The following is a 12408-nucleotide window of genomic DNA, read 5'->3' as shown; positions in this document are numbered from 1 at the left end:
CCCACAGAGTTTATTTCTATAATCAGCAAAGACCTGTTTCTAATGGGCCTGACACAAAGTATTAAGTTAATATAAGTTTTCTTCCAAGACTGACTGCCGCCCACTCCAGAATAAGAACAGCACTATTAAAAAATTTTTTAAAAACTTCCCATGGGGAATAACTGAGCACGTTTTATCTGCCCAGGTTTGTCAATACCAAGATGAAAACTTGGCATAGAAAGTGTTCATGACCCACAGCTCACTTTGGTGTATAGGAAGATGCCCGAGGAATATTGGCTCTTCTGTTCTGCACCCTGCTGGGCATACACCAAAGAACCCTCTGTCTGATGTGCCCTGTCATGTCCTTCACTTTTCTTGCTCCTTCTTCCTTTTCTCTTGTACCTTGCTTTATCTGACCCCAAGTTTTATACACATCACTTATTCTTAGGAGTGAGGTCGTAAGCCCAAATGAGCTATTATTCCTTTTCATCCCGATCATCTTTCTTTTTATTTTTGTATACAAAGACTGAGTCTGGCTTGGCTTGTACCCCCCTTGTCTCTAAGCTCTGTGCTTTCTGTCTTTCAGTGACATCTGCCATGAGCTGTTGGGACATGTGCCTTTGTTTTCAGATCGCGACTTTGCCCAGTTTTCCCAGGTGAGGAACTGATCTCTTTAACCTTCTAGCTACAGGGTTGAGAGCTGGATTGTTCAAATGAATTAAACCGATGGAGGGGCTCTCGTGTTCTCTGCATGGTACAGTTCTGTGTTCCCACCTGATGTGGGTGTGTGGTCTCATGGAGATGGCTAAATACCTATTCCAGGGACCACAGCATGGGATTGGTGAATTGCTCATCATGTGAATAACATTGTTGTATTTGCTAATGTCATTTGTATGACCAGTGTAGTTTAAGAGCCTTTTCACCCGTGAAAGCCTCCCTGATCTCCATGTAGAAGGAACCTTACCTTCTTCCAAGTTCTGCTAGCTTCTTTCCCCTCTTCTACCTTGTCAGGCAGTCATTTTTGTATATATTTTCATTAATTAAGATGATATTTGCCATGAATTCCAATAGTCTATTCATGGTTTTAAATATCATTTCTATCCCGATGATGAACCTATTTATGCCCCCACCCCAGACTTTAATATCAAAACTCAGATTTACATTTCCAACCACTCATTCAATATCTCCACTTGGACGTCTAGTAGACATTTCCATTCATTCTGTCCCAAACTGGATTCCTGACCTTCCTGCTCAAACCTCTTTCACCCGTAGCCCCTCACCCATGTCAATTCCATCCTCTCAGTTTCTCAAACCAAAAGCATTTAGGGGACATCATTGACTCTTTTCTCTACAACCAAGTTTTCAGAAAATTCTGTGTTTTACCTTCAAAATATGGGTAGAATCTGGCCATTGCCCACCACATCCATTGCTACCAGCATGGTCTCAGACACCATCATTTCTCATGCTGGTGACTTTAGTAGCCCCCTAACTGGTCATTCTGCAGTCTATTCTCACATATCAGCCTGAGTGGATCTTTGATGACATAAACCAGATCTTGCCACTTCTCAAAACCCTGCAATGTTTCCCTATCTCACTGAGAGGAAAATCTTAAGCCCTAAATAGCCAGAAAGGTTCCACGTGATAGAGCTACAGATCCCTCTTTGAGATCACCGGCCATTCCACACTCCCTCTTATTCTAACAACATCAGTCCCTCTCTGTTCCCTGAACCAACCAATATTTCTCTTTAGAAAGCTTTTCACTGGCTGTACGCTCTGCCTCAGATGTCAGCAGAGCCAACAACCTCACTTTTAACAAGTCCGTGCTCAGATATCACCTTCTCAAGGATGCTTACCCTGGAACCCTATCTAAAGTCAAACCTTTTCCACACCACATTGGGATCTCTCTCTTCTGAAGTTCCTCCATCCCGCTTGCCCCTTTTTCCTTTTTTTTTCTTTTTTTCTAAATAACTTATTACTTTCCAACATACCAATGTATATGTTTATTATTTATTATCTGTCTCCACTAGTGAAATGTAAACACCATGAGGCCAAGGCTCTTTATCAATTCTGCGTACCTCCGGCCACATAGAAGGCACTCAATAAATATTTTTGCAATCAAGAAATGCCTATAGTGGGGAAGGTATATGTGTGTATACACACACACACACACACACACACATACATACACACACACACACACTATATGTGTGTGTATTGCTGAAAGCAAATGCTGTAACGGAGACAAAGAGGCCACTAGAGAAATCCTGCAATTAGAGCTGTGATGAGAAGTGCTCCATGACATTTTAGACTTTCCAACTGTACATTCCAGGATGAACGCCAAGCACTTCTCCGCAGTCTTCCTATGGTGTCGTCAGGACACATGATTAACACTCATCTAGTGCACCAGGAATGTTTCACTTTTGCTATGGGAGAATAATTACTGAACGGGAATCAAGAGAGGAAGCTTTAAACACAGAGTACTGTGCGACCTTAGCAGATCATCTCCCTTTTCTGTGCTATAGTTTTCCCATTTATGAAGTGAATATAAAGGACAAACTGTTAGGGATCTAGAGATCTGTGATTTTATGATGTGTAGTTAGGGAAAACTTGACAGAATGATCAGGGCCTATCTGGATCCTTCTGAAGGCATCTGGCCACCCATCACCTTCTTGTGGTCAAGTATGAGACTGAGACTGAAGGTAAAGGCAGAAGATAGGCAGACCCCAGTCATGCCAGTGATTCTGTTTCTCCACAATTATTACAGGAAATTGGCCTCGCCTCTCTGGGGGCACCGGATGAGTACATTGAGAAACTTGCCACGGTAAGTCCCCTGTATCCCTGGTGAATACTGAGAGTGTCGTAGACTATAGGCCTCAGGTCTTTGAAGCTTTGATCCTTCCCTGAAAGCCAAATCATTTGGGAAGAAAATCAGAATGTGCTGGTTACATCTGCACAAGTGAAATTTCACATTGGGATCGCTCTCTAATGGCTTGAATTTGAAATCGACTGCATGCAGATATTTACATGTGATTTTAAATACGGTGCCTTGAAAACATCAACAGGCTATCATAATAGCCCTTGAGAACTCTCAGACATGAAGTGTGTGTCAGGGAGGTAGTCTGGATTCACAGCTTTGAAGAGGGAATATACTCTCTGCCTTTACACCAGAGCCAGTAGTAGAGCTTCTCCTTTCTCAGACACAAGGTAGCAAGGGGAGTGGGGGCGGCTTTCCTCTTCTCACCAAAGGGTTCCCTCTTCCCCATGAGTGTACCAATACGTATCCGCTGAAGCATGGAATTAGCATCTCTGCCCAGTAGGGGGTTCCCTTCCTATAAGCTCCTTTCTGACTGACCTAAGTGTGTTCCTCCCCATATTCTACTAAGCCACATCTCTTGCAACATGCTCCGCCTGGGAGCTGAAAAATAAAATTTTATAATGGAAGTAGGGACCACAGGTGAATGCAAATCTATTGTTAAGATGCATCAGTTTAGAAGTTTATGAATTCAACTTATCAGAAGGGCAAAAACTTTCAGAAGGTCCTTTTTCATTTACCAGTTTCTCTGAGACCATGGCCAAGTGGCTTTTGCTTCCTTATCCTGTCCATCTCAGTATATCATAAGGATCTAAAGTGTTTGTGTGAACATGAGCTTTTAAATGCCAGATGCTGTAGAGATTCAATAAGCAATTTTCAAAGAAGCTGCAGAGCTTGGTAGATTCATTGTAAGAAGGATATAAACTCAGAACTCAGAGCATCATTTTACCTGCTATAATAATGATAAAAATACTCGTCACCAACATAATTGCTTTTGAAAAAGTATCTTATGATTGATACACTGGGCTGAGAACAGTCTTGGGTCCTTGATCAACCCTTGATTTGCTGTGTAACTGTATGCATGTTGCTTGACCTCTCTAGGGCTGAAGATGCCTCACCTGTATGTGAGGAGGTCAGACAAATTGAGCTTTGACAGCCTTCCTAGGTTTAAGATTACTGAGTACAATAAACAGACTTAACTAGTAGCACAGCCCTCATTCTCCAAGACTATGACTGTCTCTAGCAACTAACTGGGCCCTGGGTACTCTTGGCCCTAGTCAGTAGGATTATGCTAGAATTCCAGGACTATCTTCCCCAGACCAGGCATCTAGGACACGTTGGACTGAGAGCTATTGAAGGAAAAGGACTTAATTGTTTGGGGGAGGAAAAGTGCAGTGACTGATCAGGATAATTCAGAAACACCCCAAGTTTAGCACATTGATTCTATCACCATTCAATCCCTTACTTCCCACTCCCTAGTGGGATTGCCTAGTGAGTCTGACCAGCTTAAGAAAACATCTCACTCTAGTTGATGCTATAGACAAGAAAGCAAAAAGAGGTGGAGGAATTTATGTCATAGGGAGGAGAACTTGTTGGAGGTATGCTTTTGGGGCTTCCTCAGTACCCTCCCCCGCCACTGCTTCCTATCACATCTTGCATTCAGCCAACTCTTGATACAATAGGTGACTGATTAGGGAGATGCACAGGACACAGAGTGACCCCAGGTCACACTGATTCAGGGAACAGACCTGCACACACTTCCACCTGAGCAGTCCTGTCTTTGGTTCTGGGGCATCTGCTGCCTTCCTCTTCCTTGGGGTGTGCTCTCAACTTGACTCTCTATTCCAGATTTACTGGTTTACTGTGGAGTTTGGCCTCTGCAGACAAGGTGACTCCATAAAGGCATATGGTGCTGGGCTCCTGTCGTCCTTTGGTGAATTACAGGTACGACTCAATAGGAACCAAGGATGGTGCCGTTGAAACCCCCATTTATATCTATTTTAAGATTCAACCCAGAGGCTTAACCTCAAGTGATTGGTACCTTAGCAGCTATGATTTAATCATAACTCTGGGTGTTAGAGGTAGGAAAAGAACTATAAGTACACAGGTATCCAGGACAGAGAGACCTCCTCACTCTAAGGCTGAACTGTGCATATAGATGTTTGCAGACATATGCCAGGAAATGGGGTTGGCTTCCACATCGTCTGTTGATCACCTTACTTGAAAATGGTTGGAGTGTATTACTTCTTTCTATCTTGCCTACAGGTCTTTGATGGGCTATGAAGGGTGGGACCTAGTACATGCAAAAAAAATTTAGTTTACTGCATTTGGGCTATGGTGTAGAAGGAATCAGGGTGAGATGGGAGAAGATCCGCAAATGGCCTATGGGATGCAGCAGGGATCACTGGCCCTGTTTTAACTGTGAAAACTTTCCCCTGGGGCCTGCAGTACTGCCTGTCCGACAAGGCGAAGCTCCTCCCTCTGGAGATGGAGAAGACAGCCGTCCAGCAGTACACCGTCACGGAGTACCAGCCCCTGTATTATGTGGCTGAGAGTTTTAGTGATGCCAAGGAGAAAGTGAGGTGAGGTGGTGGTGACTCAGGTGGGTCGGCAGGTCCTAGGGCCTCCTGACTTGGTCTGGTGCCACTGATCTGTGTGGTTGGCCTAGAGTTGGACTCCAATACCCACACCAACAGTGTGCATCAGACAATGCCTCCTCACCTTCATCCCATGTCGCCTTCTGTGGGGAGGGGTCTCTTAATGGGCCTCTGTTTCCCAGCTTATTGTCTGGATGTGCTCAACCCTGCAAATAGCTCTTACCACCTGATCCTTGCTCAATGCAGCCACCCTGTGCACACAGTGGCCACAGAGGTCCCGCCACCAAATTAATCCTCAAAGTCTTCTAACCTAGGGAAGTCTCTTGCTCACTTTATCCTCCCATAACTCGCTCCCTGACCTCTTGCAAATCTTCACCCATATTTAACCTTTTTGTGTGTCTTTTTCAAACCAACTTATTGGAAATTACTACTCAGCCCCACCCCAGCGCTCCTTACCCCCTTCTGTGATTTATTTTTCTCCTTAGCACTTATGAATGTTTAATATATTATATGATCGAAGCTCCACAGGGGTAGGGATTCTTGTCATTTCTGTTTCCTGTTCTTCCTCCAGCCCCCTAGAACAGCACCTGACACATAGTAGGCATTCAACAAACTCTTTCACCTTGCTAAGCTTTGATTTTCTCTCTGTAAATTGTAAATATTAAAAATACTTACCTCACAAGGTTGCTATGAAGAATAAATGCAATAGTTCATGAAAACACGGCACGGTTCCTAGCAAATGCAACAGTCTCAGGGGGCACGTTAGCAAGAGGGTGATGGAGCAGAGCCAGGACACTGAGATTCTCAGGCCTCTGAGCTAGTGGCCCTGCCATTAACTTGCTTGAGCAACTCTCGTCTTAACAGGAAACAGGCTAGGCCAAGGGTCTATCTGGATATAGCTATCCTGATACCATTTGTTACCATGTCTTTTTTTTTTTTAATATCTTATCGGTGGTGGATGGTAGACAGGAGGTATATAGGCCCCTGGGAGCCTGTGGAGCTGAGTATCTCAGCTTTCAATGCATTGGGCTCAGGTAATAAAAGGTAAAATGCTGGCCACAAGTCTACTTGATTGAGCTTAAAATGACTCCCTTTTCCCCTCTCCCCTCAGGGCTCTGAAGTCCTCCCTGCCATTCTTTTCTAGTTTTCTATTAAGCCTCTATCCTTCACTAGGAGCCTAGCCTTACACTAATCCCTAAAGGTTCTAGTCTACCATTCCTGTGACCCCTTCGTGGTTATGGAGTTTAGTGGATCAGTGCATTACGAAGTTTGCAAATTGGGGTTCAGAAGCATGAGGATGGGTAACTAACTTGCACAGAGTTGTGCAGCTGGGCAGTGGGTAGACCAGGCTTTGAATGTGGGCAGTGGGACTCAGAGTCGGTACTTGTAACCACTTGTAACACTTGGATCTTCTCCTTCCGGAAATGACTCCCTAATCCAGGAAGTGATCAGTTCTAGACTGGCAGGGAAAAGCTTGCCAGAATGTGGGTCTCTCAGACCTTTAAAATCACACCTGCTCTACCAGTGTCCAGAGGAGATACCCATGAAAGCCCCACTCTGCTGAGAGTTGACTCACAGAGCCAAAGAGAATTCTAAAGAACACAGCCCAAAAGAAGGAAGGGATCTGGGCCTCCCTGGAATTCCCTTAGAGCCTTCCAGCTAAGGAGAAACCAAAGCCAACCATTTTAAGTTTTAAGATTCAAGTTCTAGGCAGAGACAAGACTGAATTTGATCATGGGCCCATTCCTTGGCCTGAGGAGACCCTGAGACCAACTGCTCAACTGAGGGGCATCTAATGGCGTAGAGGTAGATTGCCCAAAGCAAAACTGAGGTGCACTGTGGAAAGAGGTGAAGAGCAGACAAAATCAGATATGCATGACATGGTTCATGTTACCAGCTGGGCTGAGAAAGCTTTTTTCAAAGAAGAGATGAAGAGGTATACTTAACCATTTATTTTCATAAGTCCCTGGTCACTAATAAAAGATGACAGCTAACATGCACATGACACTTACTCGATACTATAACTGCTCTTGCTACAACCCTTTAACGTCATCTTGCTCTTGTTCCAATTTTTCAGAAGAATACGGCAACCAAGATGCAGAAAGGCCCACTGTCCATGGCCACAAGGACTGTCATTGGCAGAGGCAGGAAGTGAGCTCAGGCATTTCGGCTCTGGAACTTGTGTATCCAGCCCCTCTGGTTCCGCCGCTCTTGCCAAACTTGGAGAGCCCTACTAAGCCTCCTTTATAGTTGTCTTCTCAGTATGGCAGCTTCTTCTGTCACCAGAAGCCAACTTAGACATATTGTTTGTAATATCTTTGCATTTTATAGGCCATTTTGGGATATCTTGCTAATTCTATTGCTTGATGTCTCTCGTGAGGCCCTCGTGGTGCATTTTTCTCAGACCCAGCAGAAATGCATCATTGGTAAGGCAAAGAAGATCACAGGCCAGAGTTGGCTACCTGGGTCCCATCCTGGCTTCACAATATATTGCCAGTATGGCCTTGAGTATTCACTTAGCTATCTGTCCCATTATTTATAAAATGGGTATAAAAATAGTACTGTCCTCCTAAGGTTTTTAGGAAGATTAAAATAGGAGTGATAATTATACAGAACCATGATAACTTAACATAGTTCTTGGAGCACAGGAGGCACTTGATCCATGCTAAATTTCATTAATAATGTAGTTTTCTTCAACTCTTGAGAGCTGTGGTTCTCTTCTTGCTCTGATTGTCAAGCATCTCGGATATTACTTTTTTTCTAACATTCTTTGGCTGGAATTTACTTATTCTTTTTATTTTATTTGATGATGAGAACTTTGGCCTTATTGTATTCTATGCTTTTATTGTCAGCTGCCTTTTTCTTTTTGGAGGTAGGTGACTATATATATATATATATATATATGCATAGGTGTTTGTATGTTCACATAGTCACACATACAGTACGTAAAGAGTTCCCAGCAGGACCTCACTAAAACTTTATTTCTCAGCCTGGCTTCTAAATCCCCTGTTCTTGTGAGGTTTCAGTGCTACTAATAGCCAAGCGAAATGCCACTGAGAAATCTTTTAGAATTATTTTTCCCTGAGGGATGCCCTTCACTTAGATCTATGTTTTGGTTTTAGGAACTTTGCGGCTACAATCCCGCGTCCCTTCTCAGTTCATTATGACCCATACACCCAAAGGATTGAGGTTTTGGAAAGTACCCAGCAACTTAAGATTTTGGCTGACTCCATCAACAGTAAGTCATTTGTCACCTTTGAGGCCACCGTCCCTCCCAAAACTAGAGGGTTGTGTTTTCTTACATTCACGATAGGAACGGGAAGGAATTTATTAAATATTGAAATATTGAACTAAGGAGAAAATCATCTCCAGGTAAGTCATTGGTTTACTGAGGGAGAAAAACTTGACAAAATGTTCAGCATTGCTTTGAGTATTTTTTCTTCTTTGACCTTTCTAGATTCTGCCCCACTTCCTACCAGCATCCCATCTTCCCATCCTGGCTTGTCATGTTCCTCTTTCTCCTTTGCTTCTCCACCCCTTTTCCTATAAGCGTCTGCTGGATATTTTTCTGCCTGGAATCTCAGCCTCTAAAAGGAAAGTCCTAGATACTTTATTAGCCATCTAGTAGCTCATTTATTGGCTTCCTGGACAGTGAGGATATTATAACAGTTGCTGTTTAAAAAATTACAGCGTTATTTTGTTCATCACCCAATTTTCTCCCTAACTCTTCAAATTCCCCTCTAGCAACTGACCACTGTTAATTCCCATGCTCTTTTTCAGCCCCTGGTCTTTGCCCATACAGTTCTTATTTAAGATAGTCTTCTTACCATTCCCTTTTCAAGGTCCCCAATTCCACTTCATCTTTTAATTCCTTCATAGATATCTCTTGTTGTAGGAAGGCACACTAGTTCCCACAGATCTCTCTTTCAGAGCATTTACTACTATTATTTTTGTAATTTTTTGTTTATTTGTCTATTTCCCCAACTAGACCTGAGCATAGGGCTATGTCATGTTCACTGTAAAATCTCCAGCACTTAGCCTTATTCTTAAAAATTTTGTGAGATACTTATGAGTTTAATTTGCTCTAGGACTTGCTTGTTTCTCTTTCTGGGAGTCCATGGTATCTGTAGAGATCTCCTTAACACCACATTTCAAATGATTAAAATTTATTTCCTATTAGCCATCTTCATTGTCCAGCTTTGGTATCCACTTATAATAATTGAAAATACGAGGGTATGGGTGATCTTAGCCTTGATACATCTTTGCTCTTAGTGATCCTTCCTAATTCTTCCATTGCTGCCCTTTTGAGTCTCAGCCTTCTCTTGATTTTTGGCCACAGTTTTCATTTGAATTGATGACCGAACCAAGCTCTAGACATGAGTCTGCAGGAACTAAGCAGAGCTGTTGAAGACAGGGCAATGCGGGCATCACTCATGCATAGAGTCACCAGGAGTCTGAGTGACTCAATGGCATGTAACACACACTCAAGAGCTATTGAATAAATGGACAAAATCACCAAAAGATTGAACTTACAGGGAGGAATTCTAGGCCAAGAGGGGCGTTCCTAAGTTATGTAATGCTAACAAAAGCCAGAGGGGCAGGTGAGCTTCAAGGATCCCTCTACTACCTTTCTGACATTGCCTGAGGCCACTTCCAATATGTAGATGTAGCCCTGGCCATTGTAGTCATTCCCTATTAGGTATGACCACCAGCAATCAGCCATTTTTTTAAAAGCCCAAGACTGATACACCCCTATCGACTCCATACTGGACACTTGGCTGGAATAGCTCTGTTCACCAAAGAGGCCAGATAAGTGCTCCAGAGGTAGAAATGTAAGATAGATGGGTCAGGCCATAGCTTTTTTTCTCTCTTTATTATTTCCCCTGAAAAGGTAAAAATAACCCCATAGGAAGTTGTTTATAAGGGAATCCTTAACATCACAGAATAACATTTAAAAACCGAAGGGTTGTTAGAGTTATATAACCTTACCTAAGGCCTCATCACCTCTCTATACTTCTGTTTCTTGTACCTTGGTCCAGTGGTCTAATAATCTAGGCTGCATTATCTTCTTAGACTGTGCCTTCTCATGCCTGGTGTGTGTCAGAATCACCTGGAGCGCTAGTTAAAACTAATGGTCCTGAGTCACAGCCCCAGACTAAATTTTTGATAAGGCTTGGAAGTTTGTAATAAGGTCCCAGGTGATTCTGACATGGGAGGTTCGTATGAACCAACTTTTAGGTCCAATGGCTTAGCTCTTTGCAAGCATCTGTGGATGGTCATGTAAAAGAGAAACAAAATAGCTAGTGGAGAACACTTTTTCCCTGAGAAACAGCCTATGGAAAGAGGAAGCTAATTACATAAATAGTACTAGCACTTTCTAGACCTTGCAAACACCTATGCCATAGCTATCTGAATTCTATCACCATAACTAAACCATAAACACCCTTGAAGGTTGGAGTGGTACCTAGCATATACATGCACCCCACTGATCCCCTAGTACTTTTTACATTGTGGATACTTGAAGGGTGTGTGTTCATGATATGAGTGACTCATCTATTTTTCTTTGTAGGTGAAATTGGAATCCTTTGCAATGCCCTCCAGAAAATAAACTGAAGCCATGGACAGAACCGGGTCTGTCAACTGAGAATCTGTTGATGGAAATCCAACTACTTTTTTTATTTTATCTGAAAGAATCTGAAAATCAAACTTTAATTTGAAGGAACAAACTTAAATTATGTTTTCGAACAAGAAGAAGGGTCAACAAATAAATTTAAATAATCTCAAATGACAGCATATAAATACATACCTAAAAGCACAATGATGGATCTTTTTGGATTCAGAGATAATTAGTACATACTCTCAATTGAGGTAAAATTAATAATCTGTCACATTTTATCAAAGTTAATTAAAATTTGCGACCTGCTTCCTTCAAGTTTCATCTATCCTTTTGTTATTTGCCATAGAGAATTCCTAAGGGGGTATATATCACTCAATGTAGAACAAGCCTGTGATTAGAATTAAATTTTCTTATTTAATATAAATCTTAGCCTTCAGAGGTCATTTTCTATCTCAGTGAAATAAGATTCGAAGTTCAAAGTTTGTAACAAAGCTATAAAGCAATAGCTTAATTATGTTGCCTGTGTAGATTTTCTTTAATTTGGGAGCCTATTAAATATTTGTAAACATTAAAGTTCATAGCATAATATGAAAAACATTTGTCTGTGTTTTATTGCAATCATAAATACTGCTGTGGAAGATAATAGAACTTCCCACCTGATTCCCACAACTTGTAGTATCATTTTCCACTTAATTGACAAATTTGTTTTGGGAAACATTTTCAAGATTCTTAAGATGCAACAGATGTTAACTAATGGCCTGGCTGGTAGGTATTCAGTAAATATTTATTGAATAAATAAGGGAATACATTATTAAATAGCAAACCCTCCACAAAAGTGAGAATTTTAATTATGTTAAAGAAAACTTTAGTAGTTATGAAATTTTGCACTTTCAAATATTTCTTGGAGTGAAATACTTTCCATTAGTTATATTAGAAATATATTAGTTGGGTAATCTTGTGACGTGGGAGAATGATCAAAGTCTCAGATTGCTAACCCATTGGAGAGGCTCATTGGGATAATTTAAGTCGTGTTTGGATGGTCAACAAACTTTGACTTTTGTTGGTTGTGCATTTTACATGAACACATGAGTACGTGAGAAAGAGTGGGGAAAATCGTAATGTCTTTAGAGTTATGCTTTGAAATAATTCTCACACCACCTGAACATTTTATTTTGGAAATAGTTAAGTCTTAAAGGATTTTTTGTAGTATTTCTTCAAGTATGATCCTCAGACCAACTGTGTCATCATCAACAGTCAATCCTTGGCACTATCCCAGCTCTACCCAATAAGAATATCTGGGAATGGGGCACAGAGACCTGCATTTTTAAGTATAGCAGGTGATATATTTTTTTATGCCCACCAAATCTACTGGGTATGTTAAGTTTAAGAAAACTTGACTTTTG

The 12408-nt window shown here is 41.7% G+C and overlaps 1 protein-coding gene across 2 annotated transcripts in view; it reads left to right on the top strand.

Moving 5' to 3' along the window:
- The window catches only part of PAH (phenylalanine hydroxylase), a 78052-nt gene extending 66438 nt beyond the window's left edge, over window positions 1-11614 (top strand). For both annotated transcript variants that reach the window (XM_016127066.2, XM_016127065.2), the window contains exons 9-14: window positions 566-635; window positions 2744-2800; window positions 4640-4735; window positions 5240-5373; window positions 8511-8626; window positions 10958-11614. In XM_016127066.2, coding sequence (XP_015982552.2) covers window positions 566-635; window positions 2744-2800; window positions 4640-4735; window positions 5240-5373; window positions 8511-8626; window positions 10958-11001 — 517 coding nt within the window. In that variant the 3' untranslated portion in view covers window positions 11002-11614. The remainder of the gene's footprint in view (window positions 1-565; window positions 636-2743; window positions 2801-4639; window positions 4736-5239; window positions 5374-8510; window positions 8627-10957) is intronic.
- Window positions 11615-12408: the final 794 nt, after the last annotated feature.

Source organism: Rousettus aegyptiacus, unplaced genomic scaffold, assembly GCF_014176215.1.
Source record: "Rousettus aegyptiacus isolate mRouAeg1 unplaced genomic scaffold, mRouAeg1.p scaffold_m13_p_2, whole genome shotgun sequence".
In the NCBI taxonomy this organism is placed as follows: Eukaryota; Metazoa; Chordata; class Mammalia; order Chiroptera; family Pteropodidae; genus Rousettus; species Rousettus aegyptiacus.
Note: the sequence above shows the minus strand (reverse complement) of the source record. Positions and strands in the feature narration are given on the sequence as shown.